Here is a 25,192-nt window from a genome sequence, read left to right as displayed (position 1 = left end):
AACATTATATTTTTAACCCTTATTAAAAGATTCTTAGCATATGAGAAATCTGTAGCTCTATCTCTTCTGCTCCTTCTTCCCTTTATCTTATTTGTAACCTTGGGCTGCTGCATAAAGAATGCGTTTTAGCATTTATTACAGTTTGTGTAATTCCTTTAAAGTTATAATTTTCAAAAAAATAAAAAAGACCAGACATTTCAACATTAGTTTATTCCTATGTTGTTCGTTAACGGATGTACAGGCGTAGATGAGACTATGAATTGATAGAGGTGCTTTTGACTCAATATGACTCACCTTGCCAATACAACACTAAAGGAAATTATTTCTAAATAATGGAAAGGTATATTATCAAAATACAGTAACTAGCCAATTAGCAGTCTCATATACTGTTTACCCCCTTCTCTTTTTTCCTCCTCTTCTCTTTTTTCTTTCCCCTTCCTCTTCAAACTACTTATTTTTCTTCCAAGAGCCAAGGATGCCTTTTGATATTTGTTCTCCTAATATTGTCTCTTTTTAAAGGAGGGAGATTAACTTATACAGAAAACTAATCTAGCTTCATTTCAATATGAAGAAGTGAGTCTAATTATTTAAGCAAAATAACTTACACTTTGAATCTTTTGGATATTTGTGACTAGATAAAATCAGCTAAGCAAATCGTCTGTTTCTAATTAATGAAACCAAATGATGGCAGCAGTCCATCTAACATTTATTTCTCATATTCATTGTCATTAATTTGCATTTTACTTAATGGGCATCGTGAACTTTTTAATAGTAAGATTTGTAGTGTATCCTATTTCTGTTTTTTAACAAGGCTTCTAAGATTGGAAATTAAAAGGAAATATTTATCCACTTATTTCTCACTTTATAAATACTGTATTTGTGTTGGCCAAAAGATGGTTGCCACCTGTTCTACCTATAGGAAGCCAAAAATGTCAACTCCAACCAATGATTAATAGTGATAAGCAGGGGAGAAAAAGATTGAAATTCTTTTTGGATGGTCATATTTTAGTCAACTAAGCAAGTAGCTTTCATTCAAGAATTTTTATTGAATTAATTCACCTTTTACTGATTTTAGTAGGATTATTTTTAAAATGCATAATAATATTTTTGGAATAAAGACTCAAAATTGCAAATTGTCATAAATGAAATCACATAGGGCTACAGTTCCAGCAACCAGTAATATCAATAACATGAATCCTCTGGGATAGAGAATATGATAGATGACATGTGATCACAGGAGAGAATGAATTATACAAAATATCAACTAAAATCAATCATTTTTCCTAGCTATCCAAGGTACATGGAAGTCATAGTGGAAATGGCTTCAGTTTCTATCTGATAGAGAGTAACATCAAGGTAGATGTAGATGAAAAAATGAAGTTCATCTTTTTATCAACCTCCTGCCATTCTCTGGAGGAGGTCAATAATTATGACAGGACACAGATAAATGTTTCATATTACCCAGAGCCTTGTAGGTGAGCATGGCTTTATGTGTCTGACCAAGAGAAACCCCTAGAAAATCAATAACGAGGAAATAACCATGTGGAGAGGTCTAGATATGAGGCTTTTTACCTTCTTATTGAAGGATGAATACTTACAAGGATGAATACCTGTAAAATATTCATCTTTACCTACCTAGACACTCTACTATTCAGTTTAACTCTTACATCACAGTCATTTCCATACAGGGTGAAAAATGATCAACTGCTCAACATTTCAGTCGCAACCCTGGTGTGTTGTTTGCTCTCAGACTTCTGTCTGCGTGAGTGAGTTTTCTTGCAGGTTAAAAGAATGAATTCCCTCTTTTCCTCTCTCTTCGACCCCGAGCCTGCAGGGCAGACAGACAGAAGCACACATATGATTAAGACAGCACAGCTGCAAGTGTGAGTCATTTGCATATGTATTAATAGAGGCAAAAAAAAAAAACCTCAACAACAATTAAATTATATACAGAGACATTCTGCATACTAAAGAACATATGCAAATAGGCCTGAAAAAGTGCAGCCAACATTTTCTCTGACTTTTCCAGGCCCATATGGGCTAGAGTCAGAACCCAGCAGTGTTCAAGAATCTCCTTTAAGGAAAAACCTAGTAGGAACTACTTCCACAGTTATTACCACCCCTAGGGTTCCCGGGAGCTGTTTGACATTTGGGCAATGGAGACAGTACCGGCAGTGTCTTTTTCATGCTATTTCTGTATTTCCTTGTTTCCAGCCGCTTCATGTTGTCTCATTACGTGCTAACAGAGACATCAGTACACGTGTGCTTTTCCACACTACCCATTTTTATTGTAATTACCAATCAAATGGTAAAGTTTAAAATTGTATTTGAAGTTCTCCCATTGCCTGCACTAAAGTAATATAAACTATTTATCAGTGCCAGGTTTCCTGGTCACAAGTTCATGCCCATTCCTCAATGGCATTCTGTGTTCTCTTAATCAAAACATGCTTAGGTTACTCTAAAATGTTTCTAGGCTAATTGCTATACATAAAAGGATTGCTAGGCTCAAGGCCAACAGTAGATGCAATCCTAGGAACAATACCAGTTTACTGTAATTTTAAAAGTATACAGGTTTTTCATTTTATCAAGAAAAACAGAACTACTCAGTTCTCTAGTCTTGGCTATATATAAGAAAGGAGAGAAACTAATATTCTTCAGATTCACAGATTGTATTTATATTAGAAATTTGTCATTCAAGCTAATTGCCAGTTTAGTTTATATTACTAGTATCCTTTAATTTATTCAAGGAATGTCTTACGAAGACAAATGCAATCTTAGGAGTAAAATTCTACGTAAGTAAAGGTTATCACCTTAATAGAACCAATAAGAATCTTGAGCCTAAAGAACCCAAATGAAGACAGATGCTCCTTAAGAGAAACAAACTCTGGTTGTGGTACCAGAAAACTGTTGAATATTATCCGTGAATATTATCCATTATTTGTATGGCTAAATCTCAAAGCATGCAGCTGGAATATATAAATTATATTACATATAACTGTTAAACCTAGGGCAGAAGTCTTCGTAGTTAATTAATTATATACAGGAAAACTTAGTCTTTCAGCAGGGGATAATTAGAGGGAAAATAACATAGACTAAAGCAAAAAATTTTATTATTATATTAAGACATTATCTTTAGATTAATATTTTAAGAGGCACTGTTATTTAGCGAGATGTTAAAAGGATGGTACCTGCAGCCATCTGTGCCTTAACTCATGGTTCTGCTATTTACTAGCTCTGTGATTCGGGGCAAGTTACCTAACCTCTCCATTCCATAGTTTTCTTGTCTGTAAATTATGGATATACATATCTTATTGTGAGAATTAAATGAGATAATATACATCAAGTTCTTAGAGCAATAAAAGTATTAATTACAATTTATGAAATACTATGTCCTAGGTAATAATAAATGCTTGGTAGTATTAGTTGATTAATAAATGTTATTAGCTGGTAATTTTTTATAGCTTAAAGGCAATCTTGCAAGTGAGGACTTGGCAGACTCTTCTTATGTGGATTTATTTTGCAGTTCAGCATCTAAAGCAAGTTAGTAAAATTGAGGCACGTTGTCTTATTCATAAGGAAACAATTTTTTTCCCCTGTGTGGTATAATTTTAAGCCCCATCACAAGAATCTATAGGAGGCAATGAGTTTAATTATCCAAAAATAAAAAGCCCAAGTAGTTATTTAGGAGTATAGTGTTCTAAATTTTGCTATTGCTCACTCTTTATCTCAATATTTATATCTATAAAATGAAAATAATGCCTCCTGTCAAGTCCTATTTTTCCTTGAATGTAATGCAAATTAATTGTCTCTATGAGCTGCCAGCAACTATTCTAAATGAATAGCTTATAAAGTTTAAAATAAGTTATTTACGTAGATGCTTTTAGCGTAATAACATTTTAAAATAAATAATATAAAATATTATTTTATATAAAATATTTTCTGGTATAACCCTTCAAAACATACTCTTCTTCTAACTATATTAGTAGAATATACACCAAGACATCTTACCTCTTATCCTACTCCTTTATTGTAGAGCTAAACTGTTTCTCATAGAAATTTGAGAAAATTTATAAACTTTTCATTACTTCCTTTAAGGAAATAGTTCCTATGTTTTCAAACTTTAATGTGGAAGCGAATTATTTTATAAACCCCATAGTATCCCAGAAATTTTATTTACTCAGCAAATACTTATTCTTTGTAAGTGACTAAGCTAAGCATCATAAGGAATGCAAAGATGAATTAGTTAAGAATCCTTGATGGACCATAAAGGAGCTTGAAATTTAAGAGAATGAATGGAGTGTGAAAGTGGAATAGAATTTGAAGAAAGTCATACAACCTCCTGTCCTAACAAGTCTATTTGAAATAAAAAGGACCTCAGAGACCTTTAAAAGCAGTTGTTTCAAACTGTTCACAGGAGTCCGAGTGGCTCCAATCGCCACAAAACAGTACCATTCACTTTTATTTGTTTTATAGATTGAGTTCTACTGGCTGAGATTGTTTGAATAAAAGATTCTGCTGCTAAAATAAAATTTAAAAATCATTCTTCTATTCCAACTCTTGAATTTTATTGATGAGGCAATTTAGACTTGAAGTAGTGACCTGGCTAAATCAGATATTAACAGAAGTGTGCCTATAATCCTAGCAGCTGAAAGCTAAATCTAGCTTCTTCCTATTTTTCCTTGGTATCCTTACAGATATTTAAATGCATATATTCATATATATTACTTTTAAGTTGTTTTGTGTAAAAAGAGGGGAGAAAAATTGCTATTTTTGCCTTTAGACTTAAATTAAGGATGAATAAAACAATAGATAGGATTTGCATATTAGTAACAATGGCAACCTTCTGAATTGCTTTCATTTTGCTGAGTTCACTGATTGTGCTCTGTGAATTAATTCTTTTGTGAAAAGCTATTGAAAAATCAAGGAATTCAGAAAACAAAACAACAGAGAAGTGTGCTGTTTCATATCTATTTGTTCATAAAAGGTTCAAAGTGAGATTGTTTACATCACAAGTATTGTTGATATTTTATTTGCTTCTTAGAAGAAAGGTAGTATTCAAAAGTTGATTATATAATCATGCAGATAAGATTTTGCAGTGATGAATGAAATGTTCTGAGAGAAAGACCAAGGAGAAAAACCATGTTACAATTTTGAGCTACATTTGGTTGGCAGGTGACTTTGCAAGATTTGAAAATAGAGCCCTATTCGCTTCCTTCAGATGAAAAGTTTAAGCCAGCCCAGCATATTTCAGATTTGCTGTTTCCTGTGGAAGTTTCTCAGTATTGTCCTGCCAAACTTATGGCATGAAAAGAAAGGGGAGGAGGGAAAGGAATCCTTAATTATTCCATCTTTCTTAATCCTGACCTTTCCCTTAATGCCATACCCCCTTTTCTTACCCAGCGGCTTCTTGGATAAAGGAAGGAGACAGGAAGAAATGGAGGAACAGACTCAAAGTATGCTCCCCAATGATTTGGTACAATGAGCATTGGGCCAGCAGAGTTAATACCTCCAACAGGGAAATTGCAACAATGTTCTCTCTTGCTTTTGCCATTCTAGAACTTCTTCAATGTAAAATGAAAAAAGTAATCTTGATAGTTAAAATTACAATTACTTCCTTTTTGGAATGAGGCAGAACTGCAGAAAATATTGTCCCTCCATCTATAATAGTTGCTTTAAGATAAGTTTCCATCTGAAATTTGACTATACTGTGCTCTACTATACTGTGCTCTAGTATATACAGCTCGTACAGATATGACTAGCTTTCCCCTGAATTTAGTTCCTCGGTTTTCAAGGAATCTTAAATTGTTAGTAATAGTACAGTTAAAACATTTGGTTAACATATAGAAGATAAGCCATGACATTTAACTAAACAATTAAAAAAAAAAAAAAAAGGCCCTTAAAAGTTCTTCATTTTTATTCTCTTCTTGATTTGATTCATCTTGCATCTGGTTTCTTTCCAGAGGAATTTTAAGTTTGGATGTTTTAGTGTCACCTTAGACACAAGCTAGCATTAAATGCAGTATGAAACTATAAAATGTATAGTTTTCATAGGCTCAGTCTTTGCACTGTAACCATCTAATCATTTATTGGTACGGTAGTACAGTAATCCGTTAGATGACCTGATGACTTATGCTTTTTCTTTTCTTTCTTTAAAGCATGTTTGTCAGTTTGTAAAAAACATTAAAAAATTGTTTTTAATTGTTTTAAAGTAAATCTTACAAATAAATAATATTTAAATGGAACTTATAGTATGATGGGTTATGAGCTTGAGCTCTCCTGAATACCTCTTAGTCTCAGTTTCTTCCCTTGTGAAATGTGATAATTTTGTTCCTACATGATAAAGCTGTTGTGAGGATTAAATGAGATAGTATGTACAATATGCTTAGTATAGCATAAGCATTCAGCCATCATTAGCTGCTATCATCCTTGTCGTTATATCCTGTATTCAGGGATTTCTCCACTGTCAGAAATGAGCCTAATAAATTCTTCCATATTTCAAGTTAGCAAGTATTTTTCTAAGATATAGCAATTATGTTCTATAGTACAGAGGTGTATGGCAAATTGAGAAATCCATCTCAATTTAATTTGGGGTTGAATGCACTCTTTGAGAGCCATTCCCCCATGTTTAATGCAAGCCGAAAGTCTTTATGAAAGTAAAATATGCTTTCAATATAAAAACCTTTGTTCTACATGTAAGACTACACAAAAAAACTGTTTCAATTCTTCCTAAAAACGAAGAGAATGTATCTCCCTATTTCTTTCCATTCCATAAGAGTTACTAGAGCATCTTTGCTTTTATGACATTGACAATTATTTGTGAATGGAACAAACTTTTCCCTTTGAAGGGAAAGCTGTATGTTATTGGAAAGTTACAGTGTTTTATTGTAATGGGGAGAGTTTTACAGCAGGGCTGGATGGTTAGGGCATAATAAAGGCATGCAAAGCTGTTGGTATATCATGATCCCTCTAACTTCCCAAACTGTTCAACAAATAAGGGATTAACAAATAAGGGTCCTGCTCTCAACTTGCTTCTGAAGTGATATGTGAGTCTGGTCTCAAGTCATTTAATCTGGCCAGCTCTCAAGTTTTCTTGTTTTTAAAATACAGATAAGTATAGCTGTTCTACCTATATATCATGGAAGAAGGGAGGAAATGAAACAAAGCACTATGAAAGTAACCATGAGCCTCAGAAATCCCCAGAAGGAGTCTTTGCACCTTACAAGTGGACTTCTCTGATTCCTGATACATTTATTCATGTACTGTCAAAGAAAATATGAGAGAAGGGTGCTGAAGTAACCATTGGCCTGAGGCATTCAAAGGAAATGCTTTAGAAACCTGAAAATAGTCAAGCTAGCACTGAAGATCTAATTAGGCAAGAAATAGGAAGTTTCATTATTCCTATTACATCTCCATGGAAGGAGAAGGAAGATGAGCAGGTCAGACCAGGGCTAGACTACCCAATAGACAACCTAACAACATGCTTACACCCAGGAAAAGAAGGGCTATGTGGAAATAAATAAATAAGTAACAATTTGACATAAAACAGCTTCATAGCAGTAATCAGAATGCTGTGTTATTTTGAAGTACACAGCCAACTGGTTGGGCACTATAAACTTTTTAATCCTTAAGGATGCTAAAGATTTAAAAACAGGAAGCTACTTCTAAAAATCTACCTCTGTTCCTATTGAAAATCTTTTTCTCTCTCTCTCTTTTACTTTTATGTCTTCCTTTTTTCCCCCTCTTTCTTTAACTTTTCCTCTCTACATTTTTAGTTGCCCCCTCTGTTAATCCTTCTCTACGAGTCTTCCCCTTTTCTCTATTCTTCAGTTTTTCCCTCCTCTCTCTTGTTCTCCAAAATCTGGGACTCTAGCTACTTTTTTATTCTCCCACAATAGTGAAAAATGGAGGTACTATCTCCTTTAGAACTATTTGCATATTAGTTAAACAATTATAATAGCAATCCAGATATGAGCAGATGAGTGAAGAGTTTTAATTGGGAATACCAAAATGGCAAGGATTGAGGCTATCAGAGGAAAATATATCTGGGCCTTTTTTTTTCCGTCCAAATAGATTTGATAACATTCTAAATGCTCTTAGAAGATACTAGCCTAGAGATATTTTCATCCATAATACATCTTCTCTATTAATAAAGCCAATAATGCCATGAACACATCAATGATGGAGGCTTTCATTGAGACCATAACACTAATAACAGTCTGATTTTCACCCACTCTCCAGAGATTAGGAAAAAAGTGTGAGTTCTCTTGGAAAAGAAAAACAAAGAGGTGGAAACAGTTCTTTATTTTTATACTGCGAAAGCACTGCACAATTGGTTTCTTAGCATCAGCTGAAATGGAGAGAATTGCTTTTCACCTTGTTTGTTTAATAGTCTACTATCAGTATTTTATAGTCTTGTTATCTCAGATCATGGGTGGTGACCCCTGGCTACCTGCTCTCCTGCACACTTACACCATTTAGTGTCCATTCTTTATACATATATGGACATATTAGAGATACAGCTCAGTGCTCTGTCATGACCTAGATGGGTGGGATGGGGTGGTGGGAGGGAGGTCCAAGAGGGAGGGGATAATATGTACACATATAGCTGATTCATTTCATTGTACAGCAGAAACTAGCACAACATTGTAAAGCAATTATACTCCAATTAAAAAAAAAAAAGAGTAAAGCCAGAAAAAAAAGATCAAGTCTAAATGTTGCAGTGTTTTTTAAAATCTTTATAATTTACAGTGTTAGCAAATCCCACTATTCCTGATATTTTCTTGGGAAGGAAGGTCAAAATGTTTAAGAATTATAAGTCAGAGTTGTTGAATAAGATACGTTTTTCGTATGTGTGATTGTATTTTTTACTTTTTAATTTATAAAAATAACATGCAGTAAATTTGACTATATTTGGGTTATACAGTTCTTTGAGTTTTAACCACCACCACCATCAGGACGCAAGACGGTTCTATCACCCCCCAAATTCCCTTGGTCTCTTTGACCACCTAGGAAAGGAATTCTCTTATCTCCTGCCCAGGAAGTCTCAGCCTGGCTGGCAGGACAGCTGAAGCCAAGAGAAGCCAGCTCTCTTACGGTTCAATAGCTGTTCTTTCACTCCCTCCATTTTAATATGGCTTTCTGCTCTGTCTACTGTCCTTGAATCCAACATTTCTTAGTTCATACTCAAGAGAAAAAACATTTGTTTTTTTCTTTATATTAATTTCTCATCTTATTTTGTTGGAGTAATGGCTTAAGTATTTATTTTCTGCTTTTAAATTTATTTTTAAATTTTTGATTGTGACCCAAAACTTGCAAGTTTTTATTACTCTTACATATATTTATTTTTATTGTAGTAAAATATACATGGCATAAAATTTGCCATTTTAACCATTTTTAAGGGTACAGTTCCATGGCATTAAGTACATTCACGTGTTGTACTACCATCACCACTACTCATCTCCAGAACTCCTTCATCATTTCTATCTGAAAGTCCATACCCATTAAACAGTAACTTCTGATTTTCTCATACCCCTAGCCCCTGATATAACTACTATTCTCCTTTTTGTCTCTATGAATTATCTATTCAAGATACCTCGTTATAAGTGGACTCCTACAATATTTGGCCTTTTGTGTCTGGATTATTCATTTAGCACAGTATCTTCAAGGTTCATCCATGTTGTAGCATGTGTCAGAATTTCCTTCCTTTTTAAAGCTGAGTAATATTCTATTGTTTGTCAGTTCATCTGTTGGTACATATTTGGGCTTTTGTCTATTGTGAATAATGTTGCTGTGAACATGGATGTACAAGTAGCTGTTCTAGTCCCTGCTTTCAAGTATTTTGGGTATATCCCCAGAAATAGGACTGCTGGATCATATCATAATTCTATGTTTAATTTTTTGAGGGACTGACATAATGTTTTCTAGAGACTTCACTGTCTTACATTTCTACCAGCAATGCACAAGGGTCCCAATTTCTCCACATCCTCATGAACATTTGGTATTTTCTGTGTTTTTTGTTTGTTTGTTTTGATAATAGCCATCCTAATGGGTTTGAGGTGGTATCGCATTGTGATTTTGGTTTGCACTTCCCTAATGGGTTGTAATGTTGAGCATCTTTTCATGTGCTTTATTAGCCATTTCTATATCTTCTTTAGAGAAAGGAGAGTAAGAGCCTTTTAACTGATTCCTGAATAATGTTTGCCTTTTCATTTTTCTCACTTTAGGTGGGCCTTTCATTAATATTTGTTGACTGAAAGAGGGATAATTGAACAAATGAGTAAAAGAATAAGTACTGTTTCCCATTACCATACAGAGCATTTCAGTCTCAGTAACCGCTAGATTTGCTACCCGGGGCAGGTTCCTTAACTTCGCTAGGCTACATTTTCATAATCTGTAAATGGGGATATTAATACCTGCCCCACTGGATTGTTATGCAGCTTAAATGCTATGCAAAATACTTTTGAAACAGTGACATGTCAACATGAAATTAAAATTTGCTAATAAAAATGTTAATATTTATAATTATCTGTTTAAGTTTTATAATACTTAAATGCTGAGTGTTTTTTGCTGTTCATATATTAGGAGTACCCTCTTAAAATAATATGAAAAATCTTTTTAAAAGTGTAAGCTTCACATGAACTAGCTCAGTATCTTTCAAGAGATATTTGTTGACTCACCTAAAGAATGATGAACGAATGCACATTTGCACACACACAGTTTTAAGTTGCCTTTGACCAGTGTGGCTTTTCTCATTACAAACAGTGAATCCAAAATACTGTGTTGCCTCAAACTCTATTGGATTGATATTTAAAAAACCGTTAAGTCTCTGGTGAAGTATTGAGTTAAAGGGAAAGAGTAAGAGTTGGGTTTTGTTTTGTTTTTTGTTTTGATGTCTTAAAATAATAAATTATAGGTGATTTTATCTGAATTTTGTGTCTGACTTTTTTCTGATTAATTCTATTGCATTAGTAACACCATATCTCTTATTCTCAGTTGATAAAATAATAGTAATAATATTTACTAATTAAATTGGTAAGGCTGTGATGTGGCGTTTATAGAGGGTTTTGTGAATCTTTCATTAAAGTTTGTGGAAAGTGTGATATACTAGAAAAGTACTGGATCAATGGTAAGTCAATTTGATGTTGATATACTTTAATGGGAAAATCTTCCCAATTATGTGAGAGGAAACACTAATGAAAAATATATGTTTCCTATACTAAACTATTTTCACTTTAAATCAGATTGACTTTATCTTCATTTTTTAAATCATCCTTTTAATTTTTAAGCTGGCTGAGATTTGAGGCTGGTGTTCACATATTGATTTCAACCAAACGTCGAAGTGTAGGATCAGAAGAAGAATAAAAGATGGTCCAGATAAAAAAGAGAAATGTTAGATTTTTTTAAAAAAGCTAATTTGTCACTTCATTCATTGAATATGAACTGAATAGACTTCTAACCCTTAAAATACTTTTTTTTCCTGTTTTTATTGCCTGAAATCTTAAGAGCTTTATCATTTGCAGTCATAAAATGAAAATATACACCAAACCCTCAAAGGGCAAGTATGAAATTAAATTATATTTGGGCAGCTGTAACCTTTTAAAACGATCAGATTCCAGTTAATGTATTTCTTCCTGTTCCAAGTGCTGCCATGGTGTTTGATGGTGGGAAGCAGTCCAAAGGGCATTGGGAGATAATAAATTCACTGTAAATTTCACCCCAAGGCATGTCTCGATACACCAAGGCCTCCATTTAGCAAGGCTGACCTAAAACTCTTGTCACATCCAAAGGTCATTTAGGTTGGGGTTGGTGTGTCCCATCTATCTTTCCTTGATGTAAAGAGTGACAGTTGAAACAGGACTGAGCTCATAAACAGTCATCTGGATATGAAAAAGAAGCTAGCTTTGGAATAGGTGGGGAAAGTGAAGAGAGAACTATCTTTTACAGTAGGACTGGCAAATACTGTGCTTTTTGCAAAGTCAGTGAAGTGTCGACACGATCTCGTAGCTGCTGTTTCAGAGCAGCCATTACTTTGAAAGGGGCATTACTGGATTTGGTTGATTTAGAATCAGGTGCTGTTTCTTCTTGCTTTATATTTGTTTGCCAAAGCCTAGGGTGATTTTTAGTAAGTATTTTTTTAGAAGAATGTAATATTTCCCATCTCCTTTTACTTTAAAATAATATTCCTTCCCCCATTTAAATCTTTTCTCTTCAGTTAATTTACAAGATGAACCAACACATGTGAACAAATTAGGAGAAAAATTGTTTTAAAGAAATGAAGCTTAATGTGGTACTGGAATATAGCAATTTTTCTATTGCCCACTTAATCATATACTTTTTTTGTGGTAAAATATAGAGAACAGTAAAATGAATCATTTTAACCATTTTTAAGTATACAATTCAGTAACATTAAATTCCTTCACAGTGTTGTATACCCACCAACAATATTTATTTCCAGAACTTTTTAATCATCCCCTGGAAACTCTGTACCCATTAAATAATAACTCCCCATTCCCCATTCCCCCCCGCCTTGCCTCAGCCCCTGGTAACTTCTATTCCACTTTCTGTCTCTATGAATTTGCCTACTCTGTGTGCCTCACATAAGTGAAGCATACAATATCCATCCTTTTGTGTCTGGCTGATCTCACTTAGTATAATGTTTTCAGGGCTCATCAGTGTTGTAGCATGTATCTCTCAATCATTACTTTTAAGAATGACTTCAGTTCTTTCAAAGACAATATTTTAAAATGTTAAGAATCAGGGATATATAAATTACCAATTATAATCATAAGTAATATATAGTGTCATATGGAGAAATATTAGATAACTACTGGACAGATATAACAGAAGATTTAAGTCTTATAATTTTTCTTGGGGAAAAACATTAAAATTCTTTTCATTAAGGCAGAGATCTCTGTTCATTGATGTGTTCTAAGTGTCTAGAATAGTGCTTGGGGCATAATAGGTGCCCAAATAAATAAATATTGAATGAATCGATCAATTTAAGTCAGGAAAACAGGAGTTACAACTGATCATTTCTGTGAACTACTTTGATGATATATGAGAAATGTGTCCTGCACAATTGAAAAGGAAGGCTTTTGTGATCAGAGGAGCTAATGAAATTCGAAATACACTCTAAATGCCAGGTGTATTTTTGTTATTTTAATTGATTTAAGAGTAATATGTGATTTGGGTAGTGCAAATAGTAGCCAATTTTAAATATGTTTTTCTTATATTTTTTTAAATGGTCTAGAAAAATCAAGGAATTGAAGCAAAATACAGTTTTTAAAATATAATTAAATTCTTAGTATAAATTACATGGAAAAGAGCAAATATTTAAATAAGGATGAGACTCAAAATGTTGAAAATTTTATATCCAGATTTATTCTATAATTGATTTTGAATCAATTTTAAATCATGTAAAAAAAAGTGATTAGGTCAACATCATTCTAGGTAAAAGTGGGTTATAGGTGAACCAAATCCTTCCAATCAGTTCTTCATATTATTGTATACCGAGACTAACCTTGTGGAAATGCAAATCTTGTTACATCATTCCTCTTTTTGAACTGTTCTAGCTTCCCACCTACCTTTCCAAACACCTCTCACAGTACACTGGAGCCTCACTGACCTTCCAAGGCCCTGTATTTGTCTTGTTCTCTTCTACCACAAGGTTCGTCTGCCAATACTCCTTCCTGCTCCATGTATGTAGTTACATCATCTCATCCTTCTGATTTCTAACTAATCATATTTATAGGGAAGCCTTTCCTGGTCTGTCTGACCATATTATAGCTCTCTCTTAAATGTTTTCCCAGCACCATGAGTTGAGAAGAAAACCAAACTGAGACAATATTTACTGGCAGTGGCCAAGTGGAAGGAGGAGGATGAAAATGCTAGGAAAAATGTTCTCGGGTACTTCTCAATTCCTTCCTGGCCTACATCTGCAGTAATGTAGTTACTATCAGAAGAGCCCAGTCTCTGTCAGAAGTACTATTAAAATTGCCCTCCCCAGGCTTATTCATCTCTTTGCTCCAAAGCCCCGGACCCTACTACTATATCAGAATGACCGGAAAAGAACTTCATAAGGCATAGAGGTTAAGAGTTATAAACTCTATTTAAAAGACTTGGATTTTAACCTCAGCTTACCTGTGTGACTTCGGACAAATGACTTTTTCTTTCTCTGTGCTTTAGTGTCCTCCTCCACAAAATAATAATGTATTTCCTAAGGTTGTTGAGAAGGTTCAGAGAGATATGGCCTGGGCCTGGCACACAGTAAACTCTAGCTACTATGATTATTTTTGCTGCTGCCGTTATCGTTCTGTATCCAATTTCTCTTGAAATTGAGATTAATTCATCTTAATGTTATGGACTCAAATAACCAACACTACTTAATATGCAATATTTCCTTAATCTTAATGGTTTACAATGAAAGAAATGAAGGAAAACATAAGGGGGAAATCCATAGGAAGAAGTCTTTTTAAATTTAACCCATCACATGTGCTGTCTATTAGTACTAGCAGTACAACTAAAGAAAAAAAAAATCTTTAATGGTTGTGCGCGTTTTTCAGGGAAAGTAGAGTTCTGTCGCTAGAGATTAAAGAAGTTTTTTACTCTTGAAGCCTTTAACCCCGGGTCTTGGAAACTATCTTTGACTCAGAGCTTAGGAAAAACCTTATTACCAGTGGCCAGCAGGTAGGGGAATCCCAGCGGGGTAGAGGGAGATAAATTCATCATGGAAAGTTGAAGTTTGGAAAGCACCTTTACACTGTAACATTGCTACGCATATGGTAAGTTTATGTGGTACGTAATAGAAAAGAGAATTTTAAGGGATACTCAGACTCCTAACACTACTAGTTACTTAACCTCGGGCAATTTATGAGCTTTCACCCTCCCCACTGAACACACAGAATTGTTATGGTGATCCCTGAAATAGCATAAAGACTAATAGCAAAGTGGGTGGTGCATCATAGTCACTGAGGAAATCATAGATATTGCACTTCCTCTCCCAAATACGCCAAGTATTTTTAAGCATTCAGCAAGTATGCATTCTGGAAGTGAGTCTGTTTTTTATAATATACAAAATAACATATATAGTCTGATTTAATGTGAACTAACACTCATTTACTTTTTGTTTTGAGTTAAAATCCTCAGTGTTTTTAATGTTTTGATTACTGTTATACACCCTCCCCCCCAACCTATGGAGATAACACGAACAATGATTTCACACTTATGAACTTAGCCAAAGATAAGTGTTTGCTTTAAAATTCTTTCTGATAATACTCAGCTTTTCTATATTTAATAATGAATTCTTGGTAGCAAAAGATTTTTTTTTCCCCCAGTAAACAAGCATTTCTGTGCTTATTGTTACTTTGAAAGGAATTTCAGCAGTGTTTTATTCCCATAAGTTAAACTAATTAAAGATAGGAGTAGAGTCACTGATCTAGAAAAGATTTGAAGAGCTTTCCAGCCAGTGTCCTCCTTACCTTGCCAAATGGAGGTGTACTTACTTGTTGGTGACCTCAGGAATAGCTGCAGAGTATTCATCCTCCCACAGTAATGAACAGCAAGTCTGGAGTGGCATAAAAAGGGTCAATCGAATAGGTCATACATCATATGGGGAGGCAGATGTTGGAACATATTGTAATGGATTACTGTGCAGTATATGAAGATGGCTTGTGGAGTAGAAAAAACGAGGAAGGAGTGAGAAAGAGAGAGAGAAAAACTCTCAGTTGGTGTTTTCTTGTATGACTCTCGCAAATATATCTGGTCCTTTAAGGAACTGCTTCAATTATAAAAGTCAAAATGTTTTTCTAGCTATTCAAGGTTTATTGGTGTGTAATAAAATGAAGAAAGCCCTTTAAAATCTATTTCATTTGAAGTGTTTCTTATTTATATGCTTCAGTATCTGCAGTGTGACAGAAACAGCATGAGAGCATCATACCTGTGAAAAAGGTCTTCAGGTTTAAATAAGTTCAAATGTATTCTTTAATTTTTAGCAGGATGCCGTGTTCACACCCTCTCAACACTACATCCCTCTCTGATAGCTCCGTATTCCAAGTATCACACTGAGTGGATCTGAATTTGGAATAAAATAATAAAGATTGTCTATGTATTATTAATATTTGGTGATGGCAGCTTTACATAGATAATATCACTTTTGTACATGTATTTACTATAGCTTTTTAATAGTAAAACCACACTATAGCCAGACATAATATTTTACTTTTGTATTATAACTTTGCCAAGACATATCACCCAGGAGTGATGTATTTAAGGAGATGTGGGTCATAATAGCAGTAGTTTCTGCCTTGGAGGCCCTAGCAGGCAGCCCCATATTTCCTCAGGCAGGTCCTACAAGTGGCTCACCAGTTTTCTCTAAAGGCAAAACATTCCTTTCTGAAGTGGATGACAATTGTTTTCCCCTTTTGGCTTGTCTTCCTGCAATCCTGAACTCATCTCTGTGTGTCCGCTGACCACCCAGCCTTTCGGAGACTTTATCCACTCAAGTCATTCCCTTGCTTAACCTGCTATTGAAACTCTTACATTCCAACAGCTCCGGATGGTTCTTTTTTAAAATTATGCACCATCGGTATACCATTAGTTATCCTTCATTTCCACAAATCTGTACTAGGTCTGAATTTACTTACTCTTTCAGTTTGATATGTTTCTTTCTTTTCCTCAGGTTTCCTTAGGAATTGTGTCCAAATACACAAGATCCTGGATCTTCCACATTGCATGTACTTACTTGAACTTGTTTCTCCAAGTGACTCCAGTCCCTGCTATACCCAGACTATCATTCCCTTTGCTCCCTTGAGAATAACTCTTCAATTGCAATGCCGGATGGGAGATGAACTGCAAATGCCTCCCAAATTCCTCCGGCACCTGTGATTCTCCCAATCACTTTCTCCCATGGTCTCCGGGAGATCTGGGGAAGCAACAGGAGAAATGCTTCACTCCCTCCAGCCCCCACCCCACTTACATACCACCAAGGAGTGTAGAAGAGAGCTCTAACCATCTACTCCCTTCTTCCCCAAGCCTTTCACCCTCAACACAGACTTCACGAAGAGTCTCAGTCTTTAGAGCTGTCTGTCAACTCCGTCTAGTCTCCGTTTCTTCCAGCAGTCCCCTTAGTGGTTAAAAAAAGTCATCAGCTTTCAGAGCTCACTTTGATATGCTAGTGTTCCTTGATGGGTACAAAGAGTGCAGGGTCCTTTACAATCGGTATTGTACTTCTCTACTAGGATTTTTCAAAGTTAAAAAATTTTTAAATTATTGTGTAAGTATATAAAAATTATATAAGAGGAAAATATGTTTATTTCTGGTACTTATTATTGTCATTATATTGTTTATCATTATGGACCTTTTGATAATAGCTATACACTGCTATTAAACTGGACCCTCACAGTCTCTCTGATAGGTTTTACTCTTTAAAATTGAATTCAGATGTCCAGAACTCTTACAACTCAACAACAAAATAACCTGATTTCTTAGAAGAGCAAAAGATTGGAATAGACATTTTACCAAAGAAGACATAGAAATGGCTAGTAAGCACATGAAAAGATGCTCAATGTCATCAGTCATTAGGGAAATGCAAATTAAAACCACAATGAGATACCACTTCACTTCTACTAGAATAGTTATGATCGAAAGACAGACAATACCAAGTATTGATGATAATACACTGCTAGTGGGAATGCAGAAAGGTTCTTTAGAAAGTTTGGCAGTACCTTGAAAAAGTAAACATTAACTTACCATAAGACCTAGCAAAATCCAATCCTAGGAATTGGGTAGCCAAGAGAGATGAAAACACACAAAGACTTGTACTGGAACATTCATAGCAGGACTATTCATAATAGCCTAAAATTGGAAACAAACAAAATGTCCATCAACTGGATAAATGGATAAACAAATATGGTGTATCAATACAAATGAGTACCATTCAGCAATATAATGGAACAGACTACTTATACGTGCTACAACATGGAGGAACCTCAAAAACATGCTAAATGGAAGAAGCCAGATCTCTTTTTCTTCAGTCTCCTCCAGCCCTGCCCCAGTAGTGTTGACTGCAAAAGAAGATAGCCTCACATCTAACCCAGGGGAAGTAGAAGGAGTGTGTACTTTTATTTTAAAAAGGGAAGAGGAAAGTTTCTCTTAAAAGTTCCCTCTATGGTGTATAGGAAAACCTTAAATACTTAAATATATTTTGTTGGTGGATTTAAAAGTTAACTTTATGACTTTGCATGTTATGTTCACTTACCTGGACTATCTCTCCATTCTAACTTTCTCTTACAACTTCCTTGAAGACGCCTATCTAGCAGGGCTGCAGCTGGGCCCCACCTTAGCAACGCTTTAGAAGATAGTCACAGCCAAGAAAGGTATCCCATCTAGGGCAAAACCATTCATCTTCTCTTGAATGGAGCTGGGGGTAAGAACAGGAGCACAGGCTGTGGGTCTAGTCTTAAAACACCAAGGAGAGCAGGAATCGAAATTCACATCTGCCCTCCACATCATTTTTGTGTGTGTAGGCGAAAATACGCATAACATAGAATTTGCCATCTTAACCATTTTTAAATGTACAGTTCATTGGCATTGAGTACATTCACATTGTTGTGCAAACATCATCAGCATCCACCTCCAGAACTTTTTCATCTCCCCAAATTGAAATTCTGTACCTATTAAGCAGTTACATCCCTTCCCGTCTCCCCACCCGACCCCCAGCTCCTGGGAACCACCGCTCTTTATGTCTCTATAAAAACGACTACTCTAGGGGGCTTCCCTGGTGGCGCAGTGGTTGAGAGTCCGCCTGCCGATGCAAGGGACACGGGTTCGTGTCCCGGTCTGGGAAGATCCCACATGCCGTGGAGCGGCTGGGCCCGTGAGCCATGGCCGCTGAGCCTGTGGGTCTGGAGCCTGTGCAGACCCAAAGTATGTTAGATTCTCTGAGACTTGAGGCCTTTTTATGCTTCTGTAATATAATGTAAATTTAAGGAACACATATATTTGACACAAATTAAAATGTATTGAAAATAGATCTTTCCTACTTCCAAACCTTGGCAAACTAGGAAGATCAGATATGTGTGGTGGGAAATGTAATGATCTGGAAATAGTGGAAAGTTAAACACAGTTGGGGAAAAGTAGGTCTATATATCAACTCTTTGCATAGAGAAAGCCAAATATGAGGAAAGGGATATGCGAGATTGGGGCATTGAAGTGCTACTTAATGTTAGCCATACTGAATGAGGAATAAGATTATGACTTTTTCATCATTAATTACTTTAACTCTCTGTGTTTTGTAAAAATACCAGTTATTAGTATACTGTTCTAGTAAAAATATGTATTTAAATGGGCCCATGTATTTTCCAAATTTATCTTCTTTTCTACTCAAAGGAATTTTTTAGGATAATTTAACTGAGGTAAACCTTAATTTCATATTTAAAAGGTTAAAATAATGCATTTATTTGAATGAAGGAAGAACATGTATGATTTTTTTTAATTCCAAGTATATACCATTTCCTACCTTTAAATTCATTAAAGTCTTTGGGAACATGTTTATACTTCTATTTCTAATAGTAGTTCTAATACTTCTTTGGAAGTTGTGAATCTATAGTGATTTATGTTTAAACATTTAATTACCTTTTATGAGTGACTGGTCCATCTATTTAATTATCTAATTAATACAAATAGTCAATATTTTTTCAATATTTTGAAATAATTTTTTAATAATCAAATTCAAATTTTGAATAACTATTTTGTTCACATTTTTCCTTTTAGCTACAGAGGTTAAAATTTCCCATGTCATCTTTAGTAATTATGGAACAATTTTATATTTTGTGTATACTAAACCAGAAACATGTGTTGTTACCTTCTAGGAATAATAGGCACTGGAATCATTTTTAAAGACAAGGATATAATATACAGTATAGTGTGAAATTTACAATATGTAAAATAGTTATCCAGCCAGTATTTTAAAATACATATATTTTAAAATTCAGTACACTGGAAAAAGCTTTAATTTGCGAAGTGATATCCTGGGTTATTGGTTATTTTCTTAATGGCTTCATAAACAGTTCAGGATGATGATGGAAGAAGTTACTTTGTGAATTGCAGAATTTAAGACACAGGTTTTTAACCCAAGTGTGGGAAATGCATCATTTCTGATACTTTGAAAATGGTACACTCCCACTCATCATATTTGACATCATATCCTTTTACTTTTTATGTAATCTGTTAAAGACTTATGAATTAAATCTTATTCTTTCTGATTGGGGTAAGAAATAACGTAATTCTAATGCATGCCAAAAAAATTTTGGGGGTGGGACAGTCATTACTGATAGTATAAATATACTTCTCTGGTGTTTCTTTTGTCTGGAATGTATCTTGCATTAGTTGACATAAAACAATAAGCTATAATTTTAATGTCCTGTTTTCATTTAGAACAAAGCATCTAGAAACTCTGAAAAATGTAAATGTATTTTCATGTATATAAATGCCAGTCTTCATTATTTCATTTATAGAGAGACCCAACTTCTCAGAGTCTCTGGCTTATCCTGAGCAGAAATTTTCTCTGAAATTTCCCTTTCAGAGAAAAACCAAGATAATCCAGAGAACTATTTCACAGCACTTTTCCTTGAGAGCTTTTTTCTTTAACATCAGTCTTTTTATTATGGAAGTTCTAGCTTGCATAGTAAATGCTATCCATGAAATCTTAAGACAAAAGAGAAATAAGAAATTGGGTTGTATTTTAAATATATATACACACATATATATGTATATATATGTGTGTATATCTATACATTTATTTATTAATATTTGTATATGTATATATAAATAATTGCTTCTTCAATCAGATTTTCACAAAATGCTAAATGGAGATGAAAGAGTATTAATCTAAACATTTGATATGACTATTTGAATCTAAAGCAACCTCCATGTTTTAAGATACTACATGATACGGCCATCATCATCAAGTAAAATTTTCCCTTATTATTAAATTGATTTGTTGAAGAAATTTTATTGGTTATTTAATAAGAATTACTATGTGATGGTTTAGTCGAAGAGTGTGTGCTTTAGATAGTATTCCTTAAAACCCTAATCCTCAAGATTATCTCAAGTTTGTCTGTGTTTATATATCATGAAGTAAAGTGGCATTCTGGCAAGCATCCAGTTAACTTTTATCAACTGAGGTAGACTGACCCGATAATGTTCTTCAAATAGTCCCCTTCCATTCCCTCCCAGTGGCTTTTTTGTATTTCTACACAGCTAATAATCAGAAAAAAATGTTACAGGTGCCCTTTTCAGCAAGTCAAAGAAAGGAAACATACAGGGCTTGAACCCATATGGATAGTAAGAAAATTACTTGGTGTATGAAGCTTCATTCTTTTGTAACACACCGTGTAAATTTTTAAATGGTTAAAATAAAGGTATTAACCATATAGTATGATATACTTTTCCTCCACTGATGTTGGCAAAGAGTAAATACAGATGACTGTTACTTGTTTTCAGTCCCTGTATATACTGAAACTAAAATTCCTTATGTGTTATATCTGTCATTTCTCCCCTGAGAAGTAAGTCATGACAGTTGAGGTGACAGTGTCTTTCTTTAAATATTCCAGGGCACAAACAAAAAGACCCAATTGGAAAAATACCACATCTTATTATAGGTATTTTCTGAGAGGTGCATTTATTTTATTACTCAGTCCTTATTTTTTCTCTCTCCCTCTCTCTCTCTCTCTCTCTCTCTCTCTCTCTCTCTCTCTCTTCTGTAGCAGTTATATGCTGCCCAGCTAGCTGCAATGCAGGTATCTCCAGGAGGAAAGCTCCCAGGCATACCCCAAGGCAACCTTGGTGCTGCTGTATCTCCTACCAGCATTCACACAGACAAGAGCACAAACAGCCCACCACCCAAAAGCAAGGTACCCTTTTGAAGAAACTACATGTTTTGACATTTAGAGTGTACTTTTCATTCAGTGATATTTATTGAATATCTATTATGTGCCAGCAACTGGGCTAAACTCTAGATCTCCAAGGAAATAATAGTCTAGTAGGATCAGTAAGGAAGGTGTCCCTATAAATTTGCATACCTACATTTAGTCACTCGTTTATTCAACAAACATGCATTTATAGTAGGAAATGTGAGTGACACAAATATTTGTAAGATAGGTGTGCTGTCATCAAGAATTTTACAGTCTTATAAAACAGATACCCATCCTCTACGATACAAAGTCTTAGAAGGAGTTGCAGATAAAGTGCATTGGAAGTTATTAGGACAAAGAGATTATTACCTTCAGTGAGAGATCTGGGAAGAGTTTCCCGAAGGGGCAACTGAAATACACCTTAATATATGAGTATGATTAGTGCATACAGAAAATGTTTTATATAAATATCAATAACTATTATTACGAGGTATAGTATAGACATAATTTTCGATGTATTATTCAGCCAATGAGATGATCGTGTACAGATAAGAAGATAATACTAGTATTAAAAGTAAGACTGTTTAGAAATAGTTTTGTTTTTAGAGCTAAAGAAACATTTCCTGAGAGAATGTAGAAAAGGATCAGGAGAGTTTCAGGTAATTTGTTTCTTGGCTCAGAAGAAGAGAGAAGCAGAAAAATTAATTTGAATTTCTTTGTGATTTTTAAGATCTTACCTAGATGATAGTATATGAATATATTAAACTTTCTGTGGAAAAAGTAAAAAGAGTAACCATAAAATAATTTTTCCTGACGTTAATCAGGGAAATAATCACACATTTTCTAACAATTAGAAAATATTAAGTAGAAAACTGATAACAGTTAATTTACCCCCAAAATAATACTGTTTTGTCTTTTGCTGAATTACCTAGAAAATTGCTTCTGCTCTTCGTTTCATGAATTCATGTTGAAATATCTAAAGAATAATAGGCTAAGAGTAGTCACAACGGTTGAAAAAATACACAGAGAAAAAAATTAGAAAGTATTGCAAAAGATAAAAACAATCCAAGAATTTTTTTACTCCTTCCTTAGTGCCCTGGCAGGTGCTTTTCACAGTCAGTGTATTAATCCAGAGTAGAAATTGGGAAAGAGAAGAGATGGATTGGGAAAGTGTCCTCCAGCCTCTATCTCCCCAAAACCTCCAAGTCAATTTTTATATAGTAAGATATAAATACGTCTGGAATTGTAACTGAACCTGGACAAGGACCTTAGACCTCACCAGCAACATGTGCAAATGTATAGTGCAAAACATTGTACTTACTACTGTGATATTAGGAAACATGCATAAGCCACTTTTAAGAGCTCTTTCTGCTGTGTAATGGACCTTGCATGTTCTGTGCTTGATGTATACCTAAGGCCTGGTCTGCTTTTCTTCATGATCACAGCAGAACATATGTTTTTAAAACTTGGTAATAATTATAACATTTATTAAATATAATTTAATTTTAAAGCAGTGATGTTTTGGCGTCTCCATGGACCAGCAGTTTCAATGTATTACATGTACAGGCTAACACTGAGAAGAATAAATAGCTGTAGCAGCATAGTCATTGCCACACACAAGTAACTATGTGAGGTATCATTCTGGGTTTTTTCCCATGACTTATTAATGTGATTTCACATCATGTTTTATAATGACGCTTTACATTAGGACGTTTCATCTTATGATTTTATAGTATATAGTTCACTTGTAAAGGACTAATGGGTTTTTCCTGGTTCCTAGAATTACTTTTTATCGTTAATATCTTCTCCCCAAATGACTTAACTCAAATAATCATGAAGCTTTTGATGTCAGCCTCATCCATTTATGCATCTGTTTATTTGTTCATGCATTCATTCATACATTCAAATGTTTATTGAGCACTTGCTACAATACTTTCTTAGGTAAGCATGGCAAATGTAAAAGTGACTGAAAGTTGGCCAAGATTAGGACACTGCTTTATGAGCTATATGGTTCCAGACATTCATAGAACTCCACGGACTGGATGCAGAGATTATTTCAGTAATGTTAGAATTCTCCCATATTCTATGGTTTTAAACACCTCCATTTATTTAGTACTAGTAAAAAAGTGGATTGTGTTTCTATAAGCTATGATTATACTTAATTTTAAAAATGTATTTATAGTTTATCGCTAAATTTCACTTTTGGAAAATTAGCCTTCATGAATTTTCTATCATATAAAGTTTAAGATGTTGTATTTTTTCCCACCTACAGTTATTATAAAATACATAAAAAGTTTAACCCAGAATAAAGTGCCCCTTTTTAAGAAACAGCCACGATTTAATAAAAATACGTCTTTTCTTTGCTCGTTGTCTTCTAGCACACTGTCTGCCACCATTCTTATTGTCAGAAAAGGTGTCTTAAATGTGCTTGGTATTTTAGCTCAGCAGTAAAGTTTAGTGGGTTAAAAATAGCCAGACCAATAAATATTACTGTTGTCATTTTAATGAAGAACATAGCTAAAAAGATACAAGCAACAATAAATAAAGAGGTCCCATTTCAATACATGAATTTAGTTTCTTAGAGGCTGGAATTGACATTTATACGTGGTATAATAAACATTTTGCCTTCACAAAGCCATTTTAGTTATATATAATTGTTATCGTTTATTATTATATATATTTTTTGAAACAATCAATTCTTAGTGTCCTGGGGACATTTTCTGTGTGTTTTATTGATGGATTTTCATGTCTGTCTTACTATACAATAGAATTATTTTATTTAGCTTTGTGTTATCTGCCTACCTACCTGGCATAAGCCAAACTGATGATTTATGTTGAAAGTACCTTTATTGTACTTTCAATAGAAGAATAGAATCGTAAGCCACATCTAGGTGATGATGTAAGGAAAATGATCTTATTGACAGCTGTCAAAAATCAACCGTTTTCTCTGGGTTTTCTTGCCTGCCCTTCTTCCTAGATTTGCCTTTGACTCACAACTCCAGAGAAGGACACAAACAAAACTTATTTGCAATTTGCAAAAAATGGAAGGGGGGAATCAAAGGGAAGGGGCTCCAAAAGACTGTAAAATTGTACAGCATGAGTCCTCTGATGCATGCTGTTTTCAATCTGCTGTGTGCCAGTTGGAGGCTTGAGGGGGTTGTGTGTGCACTAGAAAGGATAATGCTGAGAAATGATAGAGTGGCTGTGACCTCCAAGCTCAGCCTGGAAATCCAAGACATTGATTTCACTTAGCATTCCTGCTGAGAAATCTGGCGGAGTTCAGT

The 25,192-nt window shown here is 34.5% G+C and overlaps 1 protein-coding gene across 12 annotated transcripts in view; it reads left to right on the top strand.

The window, feature by feature from the left end:
- SOX5 (SRY-box transcription factor 5) overlaps positions 1-25,192 on the top strand; it is a 992,020-nt gene that overhangs the window by 895,328 nt on the left and 71,500 nt on the right. For 11 of the 12 annotated variants that reach the window (XM_033430324.2, XM_033430322.2, XM_033430323.2 and 8 more), the window contains one exon: positions 21,762-21,908. The exons of the other annotated variant lie outside the window; for it this stretch is intronic. In XM_033430324.2, the coding sequence (XP_033286215.1) occupies positions 21,762-21,908 (147 nt within the window). The remainder of the gene's footprint in view (positions 1-21,761; positions 21,909-25,192) is intronic. 12 annotated transcript variants of the gene reach the window in all.

The sequence above is a fragment of the Orcinus orca genome, chromosome 11 (genome assembly GCF_937001465.1).
Source record: "Orcinus orca chromosome 11, mOrcOrc1.1, whole genome shotgun sequence".
NCBI lineage: Eukaryota > Metazoa > Chordata > Mammalia > Artiodactyla > Delphinidae > Orcinus > Orcinus orca.
This window is presented reverse-complemented; position numbering and strand designations above follow the sequence as displayed.